This window comes from Myotis yumanensis, unplaced genomic scaffold (assembly GCF_028538775.1).
Source record: "Myotis yumanensis isolate MYYU_CA2020_CCGP unplaced genomic scaffold, mMyoYum1.0.hap1 SCAF_5, whole genome shotgun sequence".
Lineage (NCBI taxonomy): Eukaryota > Metazoa > Chordata > Mammalia > Chiroptera > Vespertilionidae > Myotis > Myotis yumanensis.
Window position 1 is genome coordinate 76,064,996 of NW_027223756.1, and position 23,723 is coordinate 76,088,718.

Sequence of the window (23,723 nt, forward strand, 5' to 3'; positions counted from 1 at the left end):
GCGGGGCGGCTGGGTGGGGAAACTGAGGCCCGCCGAGTGCAAGGCGCTAACTTCGATCTGGCTGTCAGGGAGGGAGATGTTTCCAACCCAGGACCCGGGCGTGGGTCCCCTACTTTGCCCCCCACCCATAGACCAAGTTCCTAGGACAGAAGTGGGAGAGACTTCGAAATCACTTCCCTTCTTCCCTTTTTGACTGATGGGGAAACTGAGGCCTGGAGAGGAGCGGAGGCGCGGTGAGAGAAGAGAGCCCCAACCCCAAGGTCAGCCCCCTTCATTTTCACTGCTCCAGCCGGAAGGTACTCCAATAGGGAAACCGAGACCCAGGAGGGAAGGGGTCTGCCTGGAGGCCGTGCGGAGACGGACTCGGAGCGCCGTGCCAGGTTGGGTTGCCTGGGTCTGCAGAGGGGGAGGCTCAGAGCGAAGCTTCGCGTCCACTCTGCAGCCTTTCGCTGAGCCTGTTTCCCAGGCTGTAAGCCAGGAGCGCGCGCTAGAGGGCCATAGGCTCCCGCATTTCTGGGGAGCCCTATCGGGCAACAACCCCACTGAGCCCTTGGGCCTCAGCCTCCCAGGCCGCCGGTCTCTCCGGCCCCAGCCAACTAGACCCCACCCAGGCCTCAAGGGTTGTCACGGTCACCCCAGGACCCAGCTGCTCAGACGGCCTCTGCGGATCCTCCTCCCCCTCCGGCTCCACCCCAGCAGGGCGGACTGCTGGGAAACAAAAGGAGGGGGCCGGGCGTGCGGGCAGGTGAGGAAGGAGGGGCAGGATCGATACATCAGAGAGATGAGATCACAGCCCAGCAGCCAGGATGGGGGATGGGGGCCCAGCATGGCTGTGATTGGCCCATAACCGGTGGGAGTGGGGGGGCGGGGAGGCGGTGATGCTGCCCGAGTGTCACACTGTAGTCGCCATTGTGAGTCCATGTCCGTGGGTCTGGGGTGAATGAGTGCAGAGGGCGTGGCCTTCGGGTCTGTGTAGAGGGGTAAGGCTTGTCCGGCTTGGGAGCCCCTATCTGGACTTGTGTGTGCTGTGTCTCTAGTATTGTGGTTTACATGCATGTGGACTGCGTGAGGGTCCGGTTGTGTGTATATTGTGTGCAGATGTGAACACGCAGAGGGGTTCTGGGTCCCTCCCAGGTATATGGTTGGGGGTCCATGTGCATTTCAGTGTGGGTGTGTAGGGTCCTAGTGTGTGTCCCTGTGTATGTAGGGGTTTTGGTGTGTGTCCAAGGGGTGTGTGTTCAACTTTGGCACCCCCAGGCTGGGGAAGGGGACAGAGTTAGGAGAGAGCTAACACCCACCCTAGGTCCCCTCTGGGGTCTCCCTGTGGTGCTGTCCCTGGGGCCATCTCCTCCAGGAAAATGCAATGGCAGTTTGTTCCTCCCAAGTTCCTGAGTTAGGGTCTTTCTGGGTCGGAGTTTTTAAGGCCTAGGCTCCGGTGTCATTACACAGAGGGCTTGGTCACATGACATCATCCATATGTTTCCTTTCCATCCTTAGGAAAGAATGGCAGGAACAGAGCCCAATGGCCAGAATTCAAATCCTGGCATCAGACAAACACTAAGTTTATAGTGTGCCCTTAGACAAGTATCCAATCCCTGAAGCACCATTTTCTCTCGGTAAACATCACCTAACTCCTGAGTTGCTGGGAAGCTTCAATGATCTTTATCAACATCTGGCACATTGTAGAATATACCAAACTCCTATGTATCCTTCAAAACCCAGCTTCAACGTCCCCTCTTCCAAGAAGCCTACCTGGATCCCCCCCACTCCAAGCTCTGCCTCCACCTCTGGGCTTCCCCCAGGTCTGGATCCCTCCTCTGGTCCCATCCAGACTCCAGGATGCTGCAGAGCTGGGGGTCTGGATGCTGAGAGCAGTGTTTCAGATCTTCTGTGATGTAAATAGACCCTGGGTTAAATGAACTTGGGTGTGTGTGCGCTGCTGACAGCTCTTGATGCCACAGAGATTTATTGGCAAACAGCTAGAGGGTGGGATGGGGAGGGGAGGGCATCAGGACTACGTCCAGCCTGATTTTGGGCTGGGATCAGGGCAGGAAGCTGTGCTTCCATGAGAAACAATTTAGATCCCAATTTTGGCAGAAACCTGAGCTGTGTTGGGGACCCAGGTCCTAGCAGCGTGGACACCAAGTTCTAGGACACAGGAAGCTCCGTCTCCAGCCAGCCACTGGGGAGAGCCAGGGTGTCTCTTTCTCTGCCTGGCCTTGCTTGGCCTGGCATGACCAGGAGAGAAGAAACTGGGGCGCTGGAAGGAGGCTCACCCTGCACAGGGCCACGGGGTCACAGGCCCCAGGGATTAGAGGACGTAGGTGGCCTAGAAGGACCTCAGACAGTTCAGAAAAGTGGAAGGAAGGAGGTTCTTCCCCCTCCCCCAGCTTCTCTAAGCCATCTCACCCCAGCCAAAGCCAGGCCCAGGGGGGCCTGCCCACACCCCACTTCAGGGGGTAGGAAATCTGAGGCTTAGCCCAGGTGTTGGCCTGCATGCCTGCATTCTGTCCCCCAAAGGCGGAAGGGTGCTGGTGTGGCCGGGGCCATGGTGGTGGCCCGTTTGGAGTGTCGGATGCCCATGGTGAATGCCGGGGCTCTGGCTTTGGTCACCGTGACCCGCTCGGGGCTGTGGGTGCCAGGGCCAGGAGTCTCATCCAGGGGATGTGGGGCCCGGGGCCGCCCCAGCATGGTGAAAGCAGGTGGGCGCTGACGGTAGGCATTGGGGTCTGAGCTCTCATACTGGCCTGGGCCTGGTATCTCAGTGGGGTCCTGTGGGGGGCGGATAGGAGGTGTGCGGCCCACCACTGTGTAGCTGGGGCTACTGGGCTTGATGAAGATCTGGGCACCCCAGAGAGACGGCAGAGTGTAGGCATTGGGGGCGGGGGCTGAGGTGTCCAGGGGCGGTGGACGCAGGCGGGAGCCCAGGGTGAAGGCCGGGGGGGTCCGCTGGCGCACGGGGGCCACCTTCTCCGGGCTGTAGGTCCCAGGGCCGGGTGTCACCTCCAGACCTGCGAGAATGGGGCAGGAGGTTTGGCAATGGCCAGAGTACTCACCTGATCAAAGACCTTCGATGGCTCCCGCTTGCCCACATGCATCCCGGAGCTCATAGCACTTCTGAAGAAGCCCCGAGTTACTTCTCCCTCTTCCCTACCTTGCCACACAGTGTGTTCTCTTTCAAGCCTCCAGGCCTTTGCCCAAGCTCAACCCTCTGCCAGGCAAGCCTTCTGTTTCCCATTCTTATCCTTCCAGAGCCTGAAAGTCCCTGCTCCCGGCTGCCTTTGCCACAGCCCTTCTAGGGGTCCCCTGGCCTGATTCTTCCCTTCTCCCCAGACATGGCCACACTGAAGTGGGATGGTCCCCACCTAAGTCTAACTCCACCATCCTGAGACCTCGTAAAAAAGCAAGGACCTGTCAAATCTACTTCAACTCCCAGCAGTTGGCCTAACATATGTTTGGGAGGATGAGTGAATCAAGGATGGGTGGTGAATGGTCGGGTGAGTGTGAATGAGTAGATGAATGGATCCAGAGGTATATAGATAGATGGATTGATAGATAGATCCTGGATGGATTGATCAGTGGATGGGAAAATGGATCAATAGATGGATTGGATATGAACAGGTGAATGGGTGGGTAGATTGATGAGTAGATAGCTGGGCAGATGGAGGGATGAATCTGAGTGAATGAGTAGATGAGTGATAGGTGAAAAGATGAAAGGGTGGGTGGATAGGAGACTGGAGTCAGGTGATTAAATCTTTAGGTGACAGTAAGCTGTTTGCAGCCTGTGAAGGGGATTTCCACATTTGCCACAGTCCCCACTGCACCCTGTTGTCTCCTGATGCCGAGAATGAGCCCCAGATGCCCAGGTCACCATCACCTTGGCCCACTTCACTCATTCAAGTTCTCTTAGGGCCCCCAGCCCCTCTTCTGAAGTCTTCCATTTCATCATTGCAAAGACACTGAAGTTCGAAGAACTTGGGGATGGGAGGGGGAGAAGAAGACAGAGGCAGGACAGTCACTGAGTCCCTGAAGGGACAGGGTCCTCTTGGGGTAGCACAGGCCAGATACTCACCTCGAGATTTGCCCCTGCCCTGCATGGAGTAGGCAGGAGCACAGCTTCGACCAAACCGGGTGACTTTTGGGTCCAGGAAGTAGACTGGCCCAGGGCTGGAGTCCTGTGGAGAAGCTGGAGGGAGGAGTCCAGGGTCCTGAGTACATCCCTGATGGCCCCGCTGCCCCACTCAGTGCCCCTGGTTACCCCTGAGGCCCTTCCACCCTCCACACACCCACAGCCCCACCATGGAGAGCAGAGACCTCAGCCTCCTGAGGTCTGATTGCCCTGACCGGGAACCTGGATCTCAGCTTGACTTTGTCTTGAGCATGCCTGTGCCTTCCTGATCAACGCTGTCCACCCCTCCACCTCTCCTCTGCCATGAGCTAGGGGAGCAGTTCTAGAGAAAACAGCTCCTGAGTTGGTTAGAACTGTACATAAAGTGAGAGGAACTAGGCTCTGGCTAAGGTTCTGAGGAGGGTCCTTTTAATGCCTGGGCTCACTGGCACGTGAACAGCTTAAGGGAAGGGCTCTAGGTCACATTTAAATCCCAGCAAGGCCTCTGTGAGCTGTGTCCTTGGGCCTGTCAAAGCCTTTTTCCTCAGTTGTAGGATGAGAAGCTTGACAAGTGGCAGCATCCATGGGAGGAGTGGTCCAGAGCCTGGCTCTTAGTAATTGGGACCGATGACTGTGATCGTCATTACTATTGATAAGCACAACCAGATATAAGTGTATAGTCGGTTTGACAAGTATTCATTGGTTTGCATGTGTGTGCCCACACCCTGAAGCATGTTCTTGATAAATGAGCACATCCCAACCCATCTCATTTCCCACCTCCAGGCTTTTGCCTCTGCTACAAACTCTGCCTGGAGTCCCCTTCTCCTCCTGGGGCCTCCAGTGAACTCCTACTCATCCTATAAAGCCCAGATCCCATGCCTCCACCTCCAAGAAGCCCCTGAACATTCAGCAAAGTCTACACTAACCACCCCCACCCTGATTTCCCAGGTGTGTCCTAGAAATAGAGTCGGGGACACAGGTTCCTCAGGGTCATAGGCTAAGTTTTTAACCTTCTGGGTGACACTGACTCCCTCACTTGCCTTCCGGGCCCCCTTGCACTTCTTGAGTTCTCTCTCTTTTGGTTCGGGATGTTTGCTGATTCTGAAAGTGTGTCTGCCAGCTGCTCCCTCCCACCAAGCCTCTGTCCATGCAAATCAAAGTCCCCACACGGGACCCTTCTGGGCCCTGACCCTGGCCTACCTGGGACCTCAGAGCAGCTCTAGAAAACGGGCTGATGGGGTTTGTGGTCCCTGATATGAAGGGTACAGGCTTGCTGGATGAATGATGGAATGGACAGCTGGGAGCCACCTGCATCCCTGCATTTGGTGTTCCCGCACACATTCTGGCCGGGAGAAAAGTCTACACTAGGACTGGCCACCCTGGTGCAGTCACGGTTGATGTAGCCGACAGTGGATGGCAGGGCGTACAAGCCTGGCCCGGACCCTGTGACCTGACGTCACAGAGGTCAGGTCACCCGCTGACTAGGTGAGCCCCACTTCCTTCGCTCTCGCCACCCCTGGCTTGACAAAGGATTTTCATTCTACTCTCACCACACGCTGTGAGGTAAGCAAGGCCCGGAGAGCCCCTGGTTGTTGATGGAGCAACCTCCTGCACGCTGACCAGATACCCAGCATTGTAGCTGCTCTTAAGGCGTTTAACCCTCACTGAATAAACATCTCCAGGCGCCTAACCTTTGTTTAATCCTGACAACTGTGTGTGCAAGAAGTCTATTGTCATTGTTTACAGAGGAGGAACCTGAGGCACAGAGCAGTCAAGTGGCAAGAAATGTGCTAAGTGCAGCGGGCAAATGCAGGTCCTGACCACCACACGATTCTTCCACTCTCCTCCTCCGTAAGGAAGCAGGACCAGAGAGGCACAGCAGCTTCCTGAAGCCCCACAGCAACCCACCCAGATTCCCGCCTCACTCAATAGGGCCTAGATCTATCCAGTGAGACAATGCTCCCTGGCCGGGGGTGGTGTGGGGAGGGGGGGGATTTTGGGGTTTCAGGAGGCCTCTCAGAACCCCTCCTCCCACCCCCACCGCCCTGCCCGCCGCTGGCCTTACCCTGGCTGGGCCTCCGGAGGAGGGAGTAGGCAGGACTGGCCACCCTGGTGCAGTCGTGGTTGATGTAGCCGACAGTGGATGGCAGGGCGTACAAGCCTGGCCCGGACCCTGTGACCAAAGCCCCCAGATCACGGCCTGGGCCTAGGTCCCCTGAAACATGGTGGGGAGCTCAGGGCCCAGCCCTGTGCCCCCACCCAGGCTCCCAGCCACCCCCCATGGCAGGGGTGGGGGGAGCAGGGGCTCCTGCTGCAAACAAGCATTGTGAGTCAAACATGAATCACAGGGGGAGAGGCTGTGGAGCCAACAGCCTCCTCCCACCTAAGGGCACAGGGGATGGGATGACTGAGACCTAGACTCAGAAACGTGCTGTCGCAGGTGGGGAAACTGAGGCCCAGACCCAGACAGACACTCGCAGGGAGGGAAACTGCCAGCCAGATACAGAGAGACACTGTCACAGGTGGGGACACTGAGGCCCAGACACAGAGAGATCCCGCTGCAATGTTCGATGGCCTCTGCAAGAACGTCAGCGCTGCAAGAGCCAGGAAACCCAGCCATGCAGCCTGACTCCAGATGTTTTGTTACAGACGGGGAAACTGAGGCACGATCCAGGACCCAAACCGAGATCCCACAGTGAGTGTCACAGTCGGAACGTTCAGCTCACTGACTGATACGCCACAAACGCCTCCCCGTGCTTTGCCTGGGTCCGTCCCCCCTGGGCCCTCGGCTCTTTGGTTCATGGCTGTGCCCTCAGCCCCTAGGAGGGTACGTGGCCCATAAAATGCTCAGTTCTTGGTGGGTGGGGGCCTATGCAGGGTCCTGGAAGCACTATGTTCACACCCTCCTACTGGGCAGAAAACTGAGGTTTGGGGAAGGGCAGGGACACCTCAGAGGCTCCCAGAAGGGGTCCCACCGCCACGGCCCCCCTCCTCCACGGCCTGCATGTACCGTTCTCCAAGGTGGCCATCCTGCAGGTCTTCCTCAGGCCGGTCTCTGGGATCTGGCACTCTGTGCACCGCCGACCCAGGGGCGCTGGGGTCTGCCGCGGAGCGGGGTCGCAGCTGAGGGTCCCCATGGTGAGCAGGGGTGGGCTGCAGGGAGCCCACGGCTGGGCAGCGCCGACACTTGATGCTGTCTCCTCAGCCGCGGTGGCTCTGGGTCGCAGGGTCCAGCACCGTCCCCAGTCCTCGAGGCTTCTGCCGGTGTTGGCAGCGCCCTGGCCTCACCACACCCTCCCAGGGACCGCACAGACGGCCCCTTGTCCTTCAGCAGGGAGTCTTGGGGCCCTGGCCCAAGCGGGCTGGTCGGCAGACGCTGGCCTGGAAGTGGGGCTGGGATCGAGTGTCGGCCAGATGGCTGGACAGTCCAGGAAAGAGTCCGGTGTCAGCAGAGCGGGTCCCCTGGGAGACGGTGGAGCTGGGCAGCTGGGGCCAGAGCAGGCCCCGGGGGAGCTGGAGCCACAAACACAACACCCACAGCCTTGTAGCGGGAGGGACTGGTGAGGTCATGGACTGCATGGCCCCATTTCTACACCTGGGGAAACTGAGGCACTGCCCAAGGTCATACAGCAAGTCTGCCACTCTGGGCCAGGAAGCTTACTTCCTTCCTTCCTTCCTTCCTTCCTTCCTTCCTTCCTTTCCTCTTTCCTTCCTTCCTTCCTTCCTCCCTTCCTTCCTTCCTTCCATCCTTCCTTCCTCCAACAGTTACTTAATGAGCAACAACTGTATACTAGGTTTTGTTTGGGTTAGTGAGGACACAACAGGACAGACAGACAGGGAGCTGATGTTCTTGGAAGGAGAAAGAGAAAATAAACAATAGCCCAGCCAGCGTGGCTCAGTGGTTGACCAGGAGGTCACGGTTCAATTCCCCGTCAGGGAACACGGTTGCAGGCTCAATCCCCAAGGTGGGGCGTGCAGGAAGCAGCCAATCAACGATTCTCTCTCATCATTGATGTTTCTATCTCTCTCTCCCTCTCCCTTCCTCTCTGAAATCAATAAAAATATGTTTTAAATGATAAATTCATAGATGAGCATAGTATATTACAAGGTGTTAAATGTGTCTTAAAACACAGAGCAGGGTCAGGAGTCTGAGATGGCAATGAGAGAGCCGCCGAGAGCTATTAGGGTTGGATGAGAGGTCACTGCATGGAGAAGGTAAGAGAAGAGGATACAGAATGGCTGTGCAAAGGCTCTGGGGCAGGAGCAAGGACGGCGAGGAGGCAGCATGGTCCTCCAGAACAGCCACTGCCTCCCAGGAGCCCACAAGGATTTACTCCAGCCCAATCTAGAGTTAATCTAGAGTAACATTCCTGCTCACCAAAGGCTGCTATTATGTCAGGCTGCAAGACAGGGCTCAGGAAAACTTGGCTGAACAGAATACAATCCTGTCTCTTCCATCACATCCTTGTTTGTGGCTGTATTGTCGGGCCCTTTTACACTGTAATGTTTTAACAGCTTTATAGAGTTACTAGAGGCCCAGTGCATGAAATTTGTGCATGGGTAGGGTCCCTAGGCCTGGCCAGTGATCAGGGCCAATCTGTGGGGTGACCAGCCGGGCGATGGGGTGGGGGGGCCCTGCTGGCACCGGCCTTAGCCAGCCTAGGGTCTACTGGCTACGGGGCAGCTCCTGCGTTGAGCATCTGCCCCCTGGTGGTCAGTGTGCATCATAGTGACCAGTCATTACACCAGTTGTTCCGTGGTTCAGTTGATTTGCATGTTAGACTTTTATTATATAGGATAATTCACATCCCATACAATTCACTCTGCAATGTAATTTTAATACATTCTGTAATTTTAAACTTTTTAATAAAAATGTTATTGTCTATGTAAAAGGTTATAAAACAAGTCTTAAATGCTTGTATTAGAAAAGAAAAAAAAATCTTAAAATCAATGACCAAAGGTTCCACCTTAAAAATTTTGAAAAAGGCCCTGGCTGATGTGTCTCAGTTCGTTGGAGTATCGTCATCCCATACACCAAAGAGTGGCAGGTTTGATTCCTGGTCAGGGCACATGCCAGGGTTGCAGGCTCAATCCCTGGTGGGGCATGCAGGAGGCAACCGATTAATGTTTCTCTCTCACATCAAGGTCTCTCTCTCTCTCTCTCTCTCTCTCTCTCTCCCTTCCTCTCTCTATAAAATCATTTTTTTAAAAGTTAGAAAAAGAAGAGTAAGTGGCAGGAAGGGGATCAAAAACATAACAGCAGAGCCCTAGCCAATTGCTCAGTGGTTAGAGCGTCGGCTCAAGGACGGAAGGGTCACAGGTTCAATTCCAGTCAAGGCCACATACCTTGGTTGCAGGTTCAATCCCCAGCCCCCGCTTGGGGCTTGTGTGAGAGGCAACCAATCAATGTGTGTCTCACACATCAATGTTTCTCTGTCTATCCCCCTCCCTTCCACTCTCTCTTAAAAAATCAATAGGAGAAATGTCCTTAGGTGAGGATTAACAAAAAACATACAAAACAAACAAACAAAAATGTAACAGTAGAAATGCATGAAATAGGAAATGTAGAAAGAATTAACTACTCTCCCCCCGCAAAAAAAAAAAAAAAAAAAAAAAAAAAAAAAAAAAAAAAGCTGGTTCTTTAAAAGAATCAACAAATTTTATAAACCTCTAGCCAGACTGATCAAGGGAACAAGAGGAAGGGATACCACATCAGGAATACAAGAGGCACATCCCTGCAGACCCACACATGGGAGTGAGCACACGCCCACATGCATATTCTCTATGAGCATCATCTTTCATTATCACAGCATCTCACTGAGGAAGGCGCTGTGACTGAACCTCATCTGTGGTTACAGACGGAGGAACAGGCTCAGAGAGTGGACATAACATGTGTAGGTCCCTCAATAACTCATCAGCAGCACTGGGACTTGAACCCAGGACTCTGTGATCAAAGCTGAGAGTCAAGGCTTCTTCTAGGTTCTAATCCCAGCTTAGCTTTCTGGTTGTGCCCAAAAGCCACGGTGGATTCCTGTGGCCCTAAGAATAAAAGCCAAGTCCTCCCTGTACACAAGGCTCTCTTGTCCCCTCTGCCCTCGCCTCCACCCCTCAATCCTCGCTCCTCCACTCCCACCACGTCAGCTGGCTTGTTATTCCATGAACCACTAAAGTAGTTCCCACCTCAGGGCCTGCACCTGTCCTCCCTCCACCTGGATTTCTCTACTTGTCCTCCCTCCACCTGGATGCCTTGACCAGCAAATGAGCCCACAGTTGGCTCCACCCTCAGTCCCCTGTGGGCCCCCCACATTGGACGGGCCATTTGATTTTTTCCAGAAGCAGCAGAAACTCCAGAGCTGTGGACAGAACTAGGCACTGAGGAGGGAGATGACAGAAAAATACCCCAAACTCTCTCTCTCCGCCTGCCAGTCAGAGCCTCCCAAGGACCAACACTGGCCAGAAGTTCAGGAGCCCAGGGACCCCACCACCGAGGTCAGCCAGGCACAGAAAAGACAATTGTCCCTCTGCAGGTTGCTCCCCGAAGCCAGCCAGGCTGCATCAGCCAGCATGGAGTGCAGATCCCTGGAGACACTGGTTCCAGCCGGAACTCGGACCCAACTGCCTCAGCTTCCCATGGAAGGGAAACTATGACCGCCTTCCAGGACTCAGCTGGGGCTTGGCCCTCATTGCCTCGGTTTCCCCACTGTAACTCGGGAAGGAACCAAGAGCAAGGGCAGCGTGGAATGACCACCTGAGCCTGTGAAGGGCAGCTTTGAGGACCTGAGGGCCCGGCCACCTCACCAGACAGAGACCAGCCCCACTTCAGTCCTCAGGTCCCCCACTGATGGTGCCCGATGGCACCCCTTCTCTCTGTGGCTCACATTTAGCTCAGGGCTCTTCCCCAGCTGCCAAAGAAATGGCATGCAAATGAGCTGCTATTTCACTTAGTTACACATGTGCAAACAAGCCATGGTGGGGGTTTTTATTATTGATTTCAGAGAGAGGAAGGGGGAGAGAGAGAAACATCAATGATGAGAGAGAATCATCTATTGGAACGGACCCCGAACGGACCCGGAAACCCGAGCATGTGCCTTGCCTGGGAATCAAACCGTGACCTCCTGCCTCATGGGTCAACGCTCAACCACTGAGCCACACCTGCCGGGCAAACAAGCCATGCTTTTCATTCAGTCTGACTCAGTGACAGAAGAGAGCTAATCTGAGGGAAAGACTAAAGGAACCTGGATTGGGAGTGAGAGTGTGAGGATCCAGGGGAGGAACGGCACCTCCTGGGCCTCAGGATTCTGAAGGATTGATACAGGTGGTGCTCCCTAAATTGTAGCCTTATCCTAGTTACTAACTCAGCCAGGATGTATCTGTCTTCCCACTATGACCAGGCACTGGCAGGTGCTGGGGAAACGGGTATGAACAAAACACGTAAACTCCCTTCCTCACCGTTTTGTTGCGAGTGGCGAGTAACTGAATTTCAGAATACTTTGGAAGGTAAGGAGTGCCGTGACAAAAGATCACGGACAAGGAGGGTTGGAGGTATGGGGAGTTTGCAGTTTGAAATGGGTGGTCAGGCCCTGGCCGGTTGGGCTCAGTGGATAGAGCGACGGCCTGCGAACTGAAAGGTCCCAGGTTTGATTCCGGTCAAGGGCACATGCCCAGGTTGTGGGCTTGATCCCAGGTGGGGCTTGCAGGGGCAACCAATCAATGCTTCTCTCTCATCATTGATGTTTCTATCTCTCTCTCCCTCTTCCTTCCTCTCTGAAATCAATAAAAATATTTTTTAAAAAAAAGAAAGAAAGAAATGGGTGGTCAGGGGAAGCCTCGCTAGGAAGGTGGCATTGGATAAGAGACTGAAAGAGGTGAGGGGGGCGGGGCGTCTGGAGAAAGGGCTTGCTGAGCAGAGGTCACACAGCCCCTCAAAGGCCTTGAGGCTGGACGGTGCCTGGCCTGTTGGAGGAACAGCAGGAAGGCGCAGGTGACTGGAACGGAATGAGTGAAGGGGTGAGAGGGAGGAAGTGAGGGCGAGGAGGTGACAGGGCAGGTCGTGCGGGATCCTTTTGGCGCGGGAGGACTTGAGCTATTACCTGAGGGACGTGGGAGCCATGAGGGCCAGAGCAGGAACCTGCCCATTCGGTGCTCATCGCATCCTCTGGTGGCTACTGCCGGGAGGACAGGCTGTGGAGTCCGAGGACCAAATCTGACTCCGCTGCTCACGGGCGCCTCCTGGTGGCTGCGAGGGAGAACAGGCCGTGGGCGGCGCCGGGAGACCGCGGTAGAGAAGACTGCGCTGGCCCAGGAGGGATAGTGGGGGAGGTTGGGGGAGAGTTTAAGAGGACCCGGGGTGGGAGGTTGGAGGTGAGGGGGGAGAAGGATGGTGGGTTCCCAGATGGAGGTGGAGGATGGGGGTGATAAGCAAGTGGGTTCTGGGTGTGTTCTTAAACTGGAGCCAACAGGTGTGCGGTAGATTCCGTGTGGAGATTGAGGAAACCAGATGTATTGAGGCCGCCTCCAGGATTTGGGCCTCAGAACCGGGAGGATGGAGCCCTGTAAGGAGGAGGGGGAAGATGCAGGAGGGGCAGGTTTTAGGAGAAAACCCAGAGTCCAGTTTGGAATTGTACGTTTGGGGCTCTGCTAGGAGGTACATGTGGACACATAGTTGTCTATGTGTCTATGCTGGTTGTCTATGCGTCATAACAAATCTCCCCAAAAACAGTGGCTTAAAACAACATGTATATTCTTTATCTCAGTTGTCGGGCTGCAGAGCTGGGTTGTCTGCTCGGGCCGCGTTGATGGTGTTGGCCAGCCCTGGGCCTTACTAGGCTGGACTGGGGAAGGGTCCTCGCTCGGCTCCCTCAGGGTGTCCCAGGATTTGTTTACATGTTGTCATAGGACTGGGGTCCCCCTCCTTGCTGGCTGTTGGCTGGAAGCCACGCTCAGCTTCTGGCCATGTGGCCTTTTATCCTAAGTGAGGTGGGAGCCATGGAGGATTCCAGGCAGAGGAGGGGCGTGGTCCGGTGTAAGAGGAAGGGAGGAGTCAAAATGGCTGTTGTTGTTGTTCATTATCCATTTCTTCCATGTAACACACACACACACACACACACACACACACACGCACGCACATGCACAGGAAGAGGCAGGAGCCGAACCCCTTGTGTCCTGAGGGTCCAGAACATCACTTACCCGTGGCAGGTACACAACAAATACCTGTAGAAGAGAGGGGTGAAGGGGATCTCTCATCAACATTGTTGCTACTGCTGGTTTGAGTTTTCACCTCCCTTTTCTAATATCATTTGGGGCTGCAAGTAAGGGACACCCCCCAACCCCCGCCCAGGAGGCTGGGTTTATCGGATGACCTGTTGTTTTCTGCCCTTGGTGTACAGGAAGTGGCAGGCCAGGTGTTCACAAGAGCTGCCACCCCATCCAGTGTTGGCTCATGCTGGATATGTCACTTCCCACCTCCCCAGTGCCTCAAAATTGTCCTTTGTCCAGTGGCCAGTCTCCTGACTCAGACTCACGTGCCTCTGTGGCCGCCTGCCCCTCTTTCCGTGAGGACTCTAACAAGGAAGCCTTGTTCTTCCCGGAGGACTAGGATGCAGGGAACCTGCCAGCCACCCCCACCCCCCTCTATCCTAGAAAAAGCTGGCTCTGCATATGGGGCCGAAATGACTCTGTTCTATTGGGTACCCTGCTGCGTGGCTGCCAAGCCCCCATTTCACAGATGAGGACACTGAGGTTCGGAGGAAAAAGTGGCTCACAGTCAGAGACTGGGGGCTGAAGAGGGGTCCCAGCAGGCTTTCCTGGAGCCCACAAAGTCCTACCTGACCAGGTCCTTTCTCTGCTCTGGCTTTATCCATCCCTCTGATATAGCCCCTCTGGCCCCTTACCCTCTTACCTCCCCCCTTTTTTTGAGAACAATAAACACTTTTATTACAAGAACTAAGAAAGGAGGGAGGGGAATTTATTTGCCTTTCTGGGCCTTGGTTTTCCTCAGCTAGAACTCCAACGCATAGCCATCTGGATGGCCACACTGGTCTGCTTTTTTTATCCTTACCCAAGGAGTGAGGATCTTTTTTCCATTTATTTGTTACAGAGAGGGGAAGGGAAGGGGGAGGAGGAGGAGGAGACAGAAACATCAAGATAAGAGAGACATACTGATTGGCTGCCTCACACACACACACACCTCACTGGGGTCCGGAAATCACCCACCCAGATATGTGTCCTTGACCAGTGCCCAGGATGGCACTCTAACCACTGAACCACACAGGTGAGGCACTGGCCTGGTCTTGAAGCAAAGCATGCAAGAAGCTTGCCCTGCCGGAACTGCTCCTCTAGAAAATTGCTGATTTGGGCATTCTTTTCCCTTTCATCCTATTTTTTCTGAATTTTCTTTGATTTTTTGTTTGTTTGTTTGTTTAAAATATCTTCCTCCTCAGTAGTTAGCTTGGCCTCCTTCTTGTAGCCCAGGCGCAGTGCATAGTGGGACTTGTACCACTGTCGGTAGGGTGTGCTGTCAATGAGCACCAAGCAGTTCTTTACTAGGGTTTTGGTGCAAACTAGGTCATTGTTGGATGCATTGTCGACAACATCAATAATCCCTGTTTTGCACAGACAACACTCTGAGCCCCAGAAGAAGATGCTCATGTCCAGCCTTACGGCAAGATTCTTGTTGCCTCCCTGCATGCAGTCTGTGTATATTCGGTAAGGGCCAGTCTTAGTGGTAACAGCAGGGTGCCCAGCTCATATATTCACTTTTTGTGGTAGGGCTTTCTCTTGCCCCTGGTCTTATGGTGTTTGTGCCAGTTGTCCTGAGAGATGCCCATGGCTCAGCATCCCCTAGAACAGAGGTTCTCAACCTTGGCTGCACATAAGAATCACCTGGGAATCTTTTTAAAATCCTGATTTCTAGGTCTCATCCTCCAGAAATTCTGTTTCTTTGTTATGGGGTGGGGCCACAACATTAGTAACAAAGAAACAGAATTTCCAGAGGATGAGGCCCAGAAATCAGGTTTTTAAAAAGATTCCCAGATGATTCTAATGTGCAGCCAAGGTTGAGAACCTCTGCCCTAGAAAGAGGCAGCCCATTTGCTTTTTAAAAACATACCAGGCAACCCAGCCAGGCGTGACTCAGTGGTTTAGAGTTGACCTATGAAGCAGGAGGTCGCGGTTCGATTCCTGATCAGGGCACATGCCCAGGTTACGGGTTCAATCCCCAGTATGGGGTGTGCAGGAGGTAGCTGGTCAATGATTCTCATCATTCGTGTTTTTATTTCTCTCTCCCTCTCCCTTCCTCTCTGAAATCAATAAAAATTCAAAACAAAACAAAAACGTCAGGTAGCCCTGGCGGGTGTGACTCAGTCGGTTGGGACCTTGTCCTGGGCACTGAAGTGCTGTGGGTTTGAGTCTAAGACAGGGCACACACCCAGGTTGCAGGGTTGATCCCGGTTGGAGCACCTGGGGGAGGCAACTTATCGATGTTTCTCTCTCTCTCTCTCTCTCTCTCTCTCTCTCCCCCACTCCCACCCCTTCCTTCTTCTCTCTCTAGAATCAATAGAAACCTATCCTCAGGTGATGATTTAAAAAAAAAAAAAAAGCTCCAGGTAGCTCCAGCCTCTGGGCCTTTGCACTCACTGTGCCTTCTACCTGGTACATCCTTTCCCACACAGATGCTTGCTAATTCTCTCCCCTTCCTTCAAGTTGTTGCTCACACCTGTTGATCTGAACAAATCTTCCTCTGACCATCCAACTTGATTCTACAACTTGCCCCAGCTGCATATTGCCAACCCCCCTTCCATTTTACTTTTTCTTTGTCTTCGTAGCTTATCACCAGCTAAGTGTGTATTTGTAGTGTAGTTACTTGTTGCGCAATGGTGGGCTGGAATTTGTCAGAGGTGTGAAATGTGCAGTTTTGCAAGCTGGCTGATGTAGCTGTGATGCAAGAATCAGGACCCACTACAAAGCAGGGCTTTTTGCCCTGAAGGGCCAGTCGTTCAACATTTACAGTTGTCTGTTTATTATGCTTAATGTTTGTGGTTACCCTGGGCCCCATTAGAATGTGAGTTCCTGGGGCAGGGGTCTGCCCACCTTGCTCTCTGCTGTCACCCTGGCACCTAGGACAGTGCTTGGCAACTAGTAGGCACTCAAAAATATGCCAAGGTTGAGGGTTCGATCCCCAGTCAGGGCACACACAAGAATCAACCAATGAATGCATAAATAAATGGAACAACAAATTGATGTTTCTCTCTCTCCCTTCCTCTCTCTAAAAATCAATAAATAAAACATTTAAAGTAAATATTTGTTGAATTACAACCCCGGTCAGGTTGAAGCGGCCCCGGTGTGGTAGGGACGACCCCAGTGAGGTTGAAACAGCCCCCGTGAGGTAGGGACGACCCTGGTCAGGTCGAAACGGCCCCAGTGTGGTAGGGACAACCCCGGTCAGGTTGAAACAGCCCCGGTGTGGTAGGGACAACCCCGGTGAGGTTGAAACGGCCCCCGTGAGGTAGGGACGACCCTGGTCAGGTCGAAACGGCCCCGGTGTGGTAGGGACAACCCCGGTCAGGTTGAAACGGCCCCGGTGTGGTAGGGACGACCCCGGTGAGGTTGAAACGGCCCCCGTGAGGTAGGGACGACCCCGGTGAGGTTGAAACGGCCCCCGTGAAGTAGGGACGACCCTGGTCAGGTCGAAACGGCCCCGGTGTGGTAGGGACAACCCCGGTCAGGTTGAAACGGCCCCGGTGTGGTAGGGACGGCCCCGGTGTGGTAGGGACGACCCCGGTGAGGTTGAAACGGCCCCCGTGAGGTAGGGACGACCCCGGTGAGGTTGAAACGGCCCCCGTGAGGTAGGGACGGCCCCTTTGAGGTTGAAACGGCCCTGGTGAGGCTCAGACGGCCCTGGTGAGGTTGAGACTACTCCAGTGAGGTTGGGACAAATAAAGGGGACCAGTATGGACTGATGAACAGGGGTAGATACAGAAGCAGAGCAACATTGAACAGAATGTTAAACTACAGTGGGAAGCCTGGGGAGGGTTGGGGGGGGGATTAAGAGACCAACTGAAGGACTTATATGCATGCATATAAGATTAACCAATGGACACAAGACACGGGGCGGGGGGGGCAGGGGGTAGGGGTCGGGGGAATGTCAAGGGGGGGAAAAAGGAGACATATGTAATACTCTTTGTAATACTTTAAGAAATAAAAATTATTAAAATAATAAAAAAAAAATATTTGTTGAATTAATGAGTGACCCTCGTCCCTAGCAACTGATACTCACAAAGTAGGACCCTCCTGACAAAATCACTCCTCAGCACACCCTGGTCCCTAGCACCATTATGTCAGTTCCCGGAAACATCTGTTCAACCTTAGATCGAACAGTGGCTGTTCCCTAGCACCTGGACCCTTGGCCAGGCATTAGACTCTGGATGCCTTAGCAACATGACTCCATCCAAGCAACACGACCTTTACCATCATCCCAGCCCCATAGCGAGATGCCGGGTCAGCTCCTGGTGTCCTGATCCCAGCCCTGGGCGGGGGTGGGGGTGGGGGTGGGGTGACAGAGAAGAAACACTACACTATGGCCTCGGACTCAGGTCCCAGGGATCATCCTCTGTGCGTTCATCCAGCACCTTGCGCACCTGCTGCCGTCTGGGTTGAGAGATGCAGTACCTCCTTACCTCCCCCGTGGCCTCCCCCAAGGCAACACGACCTGCCCCTGTCCCTGGTTCTAGGCAATGCATTGCAGCAGGGAACTGGGGGACAGGACGTTGGTTTAAAGAAGCACGGGGTTCTGTAAAAGCGGGGGGCGGGGGGAGGGAGGAAAGTGCGGTGGCGCCGGGTAGGCGCAGCGCCTCTAGCCCAGTCCCCGAGCCGTGCACGTCGGCGGCGCAGGGTGCAGGTGATGGGCGAGTGGGGAGCGGGAGGCTGAAGAGCCGCTGCGGGGCGCGTGGCCTTGTGGGAAACGAAGCCCCTGGCCACGGACCCGCGGCGCCCGTAGCATGCTGGGAGGTGTAGTCCCGCCAAGGCGAGGGGGGACACCGGAGCAGCCGGGAGAGTCAGGGAGCGCGAGTGCGCGGCGATGGCAGCGGAAGCGGCGGCTGAGTCCGGCCCGTAGTTGCTGACCGCGGTCGAAGCCAGACCCGAGCTCCCCCCGACCCCCGGGGCTCCGGGCTGCAGATACGGGCGCCCCACAGGGCCAAGCCGGGGACCGCGGCCGGGGCACCATGCCCGCGAGAGGACGCGGATGAACCGCAATGTCCTGCTGGTCAAGAAGATCGTCCAAGGATGGCGGTGCCGTGAGTACCGGAGGGCCGGCCCGACACGCTGCCCCCGACAGTGGGCACCCACAGCCCATCTAGACCAGCTGGGGCTCAGCGTCGTCCTTGGAAGATGAACCCTGGCCTCATTCCCTGCTCAGGACCCGCAAACCCAGCCTGGTCCACCCAGGCACGGCCCTGCAACCCCGACCCCCCACCTCCCTGCAGATCCACCCCCAACTCCCCCTTGACCCTTCTCTGAATTTGGCCTCACCTCTTCGCCCAGCCTGGCTGCCCGCCTCCCATCCCGCCCGGTCCCCCTGGCCCCCCTCATGTTGCAGGTACAGACACTGCAACTGGAAGAAGCTGCTTTGGCAGAGCACTTCCCTGAGGGGCTCTGGTCTGGGCGCTGACCGAGGACACCACCCCCACACCCCCGCCCCTCTACAGTCAGGCCTCTCCCACCCAGGGTTTCCCAGCCTCTGACACTCCCAGCACTGCTGGCATTGGGACCTGACTATTCTCAGGGCATTGTGGGGTGTCGAGCAGCATCTTTGGCCCCCACCCCCCTGATGTCAGGAGCACCTCCAATCTTGACAACCACTCATGTCCCCAAATATCACCCAATGTCTGCCAGGGTGGGGAGTGGACAAAATTACCCCCAGGTGAGAACCACTGTCCCAACCCCTTCCAACAGCAGGGTTCCCAGGTCTCAGCCCGAGGTGAGGTGGAGAGGGGAGCTCATTACGTGACCAAGAATATTTCCGTTCTGTGTCCCAGGCAGGCCACAGACCCAGCCTGGGGCCAGAACCCCCTGCCCACCAGGAATGGAATTTGAGCTACACAACATCATTTAAATTCTCTAGCAGCCACGTTGAAAAATACAAAAGAAATGGGTGGCATAAATAAAGTTAGTTTTAGAAAATATAAAATAAAATGTACTTTACTTAACCCATGTTGACCCGGAGAAGAATATACTTCGCCAAGAAGGAATCCTAGTGGTTTAGTGGACCCAATTTCATAGCCAGAGTCTAGCAGCCATTTTTTACAGGGGCCTTTCAGCCAAGCTACATGTTAGAGAAAAGCCACAGGCTGGGCTGTCAGGCTCCTGCCCTGTGCTTCTGCAACAGAGTCGCTCTTATGAGAGAACTCCGAGGATCAAAATTTGACCAATAGGACTGAGATATCCCCCACCTAATTGGAGCTGTGCAGCTGTAGCATTTGCAGCTTACTGACCAATCAGAGCATTTCATTCCAACTACTCCGTGCAGTGCCTTTTTTATATATCTATAATAATAAAAACATAATATGCTAATTAGACCAGACGTCCTTCCAGGCGACCTTCCAGATGAAGCTGGGGCTGTGAGGGAAGCCGAGGTCCCGGGTGCCAGAGGGAAGCCGGTGCTGGCAGCCAGGGGAAGGAAGGCCTACTCTTGTAGGAATTTCGTACATCGAGCCTCTAATGTGTGTATATATATATATTGATTTCAAAGAGGAAAGGAGAGGAAGAGATAGAAACATCAATGATGAGAGAAACTCATTGAATGGCTGTTTCCTGCACGGCCCCTACTGAGGATCCAGCCTGCAACCTGGGCATGCGCCCTTGACCAGAATCAAACTAGGGACCCTTCAGTCCGCAGACTGATGCACTATCCAGTGAGCCAAACTGGCTCAGGCCATGCAGTGCTTTTTGGACCAATCAAACTGAAGATTTGGAGTCCTCATTTACATGAGGACTGACCAATCAGGTATGGGCTGGAACTCTTGTTTATATAAACCAGCTTTACCTCTGTCTCCATGGAGGACACTTTCAGTTTTCATTGAGGACTGTGTTTCCCTGACTGAAGTTTTCCAGTAACTGAGTTAAGTATCTGTTTTTAAGTTGAAATTAAAATTAAAATTTACAGCCTTCACCCGTGTGGTTCAATTGGTGGAGCATCATCCGAAAGATTGCTGGCTCCATTCCCAGTCAGGGCACATACCCAGGCTGCGGATTCCATCCCCGGTTGGGGTGCATATGGGAGGCAACCAATCCATGTTTCTTTCTCACATTGATGTTTTTCTCTCTCTCTAAAAATAAAATAAGCCCTAACTGGTTTGGTTGAGTGAATAGAGCGTCGGCCTGCAGACTGGAGGGTCCCGGATTCGATTCCAGTCAAGGGCACATGCTCGGGTTGCGGGGTTGATCCCCAGTAGAGGCTGTGCAGGAGGCAACTGATCAATGATTCTCTCTCATCATTGATGTTTCTCTCTCTCTCTCTCTCCCCCTTCCTCTCTGAAATTAATAAAAACATATTTTAAAAAATAATAAGTAAAAATAAAATATAAATTTTAAATGACATTTCAGGTGGTCAGTAGCTGAGAGTGGCTGGTGGCTGTGCCCTGTCCTGTTTGTTGTGTGACCTACCTGGTTGTTCTCTGCTGGGTCAATCATCCAGGGTGCAGCCAGCTGGTCTGGGACAGGAAATTGCACACATGGGCCCAAAGCTCTGGTAGCTTTGGTACCTTTGCCAAATCCTCTATTTCAATTCATCAGCATCACCCACTCTCTCCAAAGTAGACCACATTCCGGCCACTCTTCCTCTTCTGTACCTGCTCCCAGAGCCCCTTTCATCCACCAGCACAATCACCTGGCCCTGTGGCCCAACACCCACAAGAAGCCCAGTGATGGGTCCCTGAGGCTCCCCCCCCACCCCACCCCACTCCTGCAATTCCCCACTAAGGAGCAGCTTCTAAAGAACAGCATGGCCTCAGGTAGCCGCAGGGCCTGAGGTCAGGGATCAAGCTTCAGATCCTCTGCCTCAGGGTGAAGGAGCCAGCACTCCCAAATCCGCTGTCACCAAGACAGGCCTCCCTGCCCTGTGGGCAAGTGCGGGGCCTTGGCACCCTCAAAACTCCTCCCCACACCTATCTCCCTTGGAGTTGCTCGCCTGAACCCTGTTCCCCAATGGGGGACCAGCTGCAGTCTCTGGGGAGCTTCTAGCCACTTCCAACCAGTCTGAACCCAGGTGTCACCACTCAAAGCCTTCGCTCCCCTTGACACTCCTGGTGACTTAAATCTCAGGCCCCCAGATGGCCGGAAGGGCTGGGCAGCATGCAGACCCCTGGCTCTGGCAGCCATAGGATGGCCACCTGCCACCACCTGTTTTGCCAAACTTGGGTTCAGCTTCGCAAACAGATTCATCAAACAATGTTATCTTTACAGGCATTCTGTTAGTTATTTATTCGGGGTCCTGACCCCCCAGCTTGGTGCCCTCCTTGGTGTCACTCCTCCTGCCACGCCCCCTCAGCTTAGCTCAGGGGCCAGCAGGGGATGGAAGACCTGATGAACTGCAACAGCCCTTCCTGCTCCAGAGCCTTCTATGTGGTTATTTATTAAACAGACCCACCCAGTCTTCCCCCATCCCCCAGACTCACCAAAACAGGGAGCTACCCCAAGGGACAGGACTTGGGCTGACATTTCAGGTATGGGGTCCTCCAGCACCAGAGCTGGGTGGGAGGACCTGACAGGGGTCCCAAAGGACCCAGCCCACTCCCAAAGAAAGAGCCTCGAGGCCCCCAGCTGACCAGTGATGCCAGTGAGGGGAGCTGGCCCAGGCTGGTGGGAAGGGTGTTCCTGGAGAGAAAAGGCATCTCCAGGACGCCCTCTCCTGGACACCCTCCTTGGCCCAGGTCCCTGCAGAGCACCAGTGTTGTCATGGGGCAGGGAAGGCCAGGATGTTGGGTCTTGGAGAGGGGGCTGGGACCCTCCGTGGGAAGGCGGCTTCCTGCCGTGGCCCGCTGAGGACTTCCTCCCTGGTGGGGACAATGCCGGGAAGGGGATCCCAGGGCAGTCTGCAGGAAGCCCAGGCCAAGGGTTGGGGGGAGGAGGGATTGAGCAAGGACCTCAGCCCAAAACCAGGCGGCTCCCATGGACTGAGTCTTCCAGGGACAACACCACATGTCCCAGATGCAGGTGTGAAACTGGTTCAGCCCACAGCTACTGTTGCCCTCAGGCTTCCAGGGGTCTCCCCCTCACCCCTCCCTGGGGTCCACCCAGACTCCTGCCCCATCCCTTTCTTCTCTCCCTCCTCCCCTCCATCGTCTGTCTCTTTCTCCACTCCCTTCTTTTCCCTTTCCCCAGGCTTCACCTCTGCCCAGAACCTTCTTCATCTCTTCAGCCCACCTGTCCTCAGGGTGGTGGCACCGGCCACCCCACCCACCCCAGGTCACGGGGTTCTCAGTGCTCTCGTACAGCGATGTGAACCTGAATGTGAAGATGACCCACCACTTACACAGACAGAGCACAGATCTGGGAGCTTGGGATGGGCAACAGTGGGGGAGGCAGGGCCCAGAGAGCCGGTCACGCCCTGCAAGGGGCCGCAACTGCCAGGGCAGCAGGAAGTAGGGTCAGAGCCGGGGAAGAGACCCATTCACCAGGCCAGCGGGTTAAGGGCCCAGCTTCCCGAGAAGGGCCCACACCTCTGGGCTGGGGAGGACCGACACTGGAGTCCATCTTCCTGTGTGGCCATTCCCGGCACCAGGGCAGGAGGGGGGTGGGGACCAAGGAAGATGGACACTGAGTTCACACACATGGACCCTTGCCTCTTGAGGCCTCAGTCCCTCAGCCTCCGTGTACCCCTTCTGTTCCCAGCCTCTCAGAGCCTCAGTTTCTGCCCCTGACAAGAGGCCGGGGACACACAGACAGGCAGAGTGGTGGTGCTGAGAAATCCCATCTCCGGGCTGCCCAAGGGACACAGGCACAGGCCACACCTTGAGTTTGGATTCCTCCGTTCCTCCTGTGTGTCTGCTCTGATGGGGTCTGGGGTCAGGGGGGCCGCGGCGGACAAGATCCCCCGCCTTCAGTACTGGGAGTTCAGGGCTCTGGGGAAAGCACCGCTGGATTGAGTGAGACGGAGGAGAGGGCTGTGGGGAGGTGGCAGCATTCGAGCAGAGACGGAGCAGGGTGAGGGCACAGCCGTGCCAAGGCCTGGTCCCCAAGGGCTTTTCCCTTATGCCATAGGCAGCCTTGGGGTGTCTGTGTGCCCAGTGGTGACTGGCGGGAAGGGCCGTCGGGGAAAGGGGAGCCCGGCTGAGCGTGGGAAGGTCGGGCGCCGGGAAGATGAGGTCTCAGGACTGGCTGCTGACTGCTGTGGTGGGGAGCCTGGCCGGGGGCCCTTCCCAGGCCGCCTACGGACCCCAGACACTGGTCTCCCGATGGAACGGGGTGTGGAGGCACCCTCCGGCCAGGGGCTCCCGGCCTCCACCAGCTGCCTCTTGGACAGAGGGGAGCACGCTCAGAGGTCGGCCCTGCCGTGTCCCAGGCACGGGTGGGCCTCAGCTCCATCGCCCCAGGAGACCCCCACCACCGGGAGGACCCCCTC

General features: G+C 55.2%; 1 protein-coding gene and 1 pseudogene across 1 annotated transcript; both read right to left on the reverse strand.

Moving 5' to 3' along the window:
* Positions 1-2,475: 2,475 nt before the first annotated feature.
* Positions 2,476-7,245, reverse strand: CIMAP1D (CIMAP1 family member D). The gene is made up of 4 exons (XM_070416958.1): positions 7,119-7,245; positions 6,174-6,281; positions 4,073-4,186; positions 2,476-3,011 (listed from the first exon to the last, which is right to left on the reverse strand). Exons 1-4 carry the CDS (start codon positions 7,243-7,245, stop codon positions 2,476-2,478), a joined length of 885 nt encoding a protein of 294 aa, XP_070273059.1.
* A 190-nt stretch (positions 7,246-7,435) lies between these two features.
* LOC139011415 (small ribosomal subunit protein eS8 pseudogene) lies at positions 7,436-14,934 on the reverse strand (annotated as a pseudogene).
* Positions 14,935-23,723: the final 8,789 nt, after the last annotated feature.

Excerpts from the sequence above, each read along its gene's own strand:
- CIMAP1D (XM_070416958.1), bottom strand. The coding sequence starts at position 7,245 with ATGGGGACCCTCAGCTGCGACCCCGCTCCGCGGCAGACCCCAGCGCCC. Across the intron at positions 6,282-7,118 it reads GATGGCCACCTTGGAGAACG|GGTCCGGGCCAGGCTTGTAC; the intron begins GTACATGCAGGC and ends CTTTGGTCACAG. Across the intron at positions 3,012-4,072 it reads GGGCAGGGGCAAATCTCGAG|GTCTGGAGGTGACACCCGGC; the intron begins GTGAGTATCTGG and ends CCATTCTCGCAG.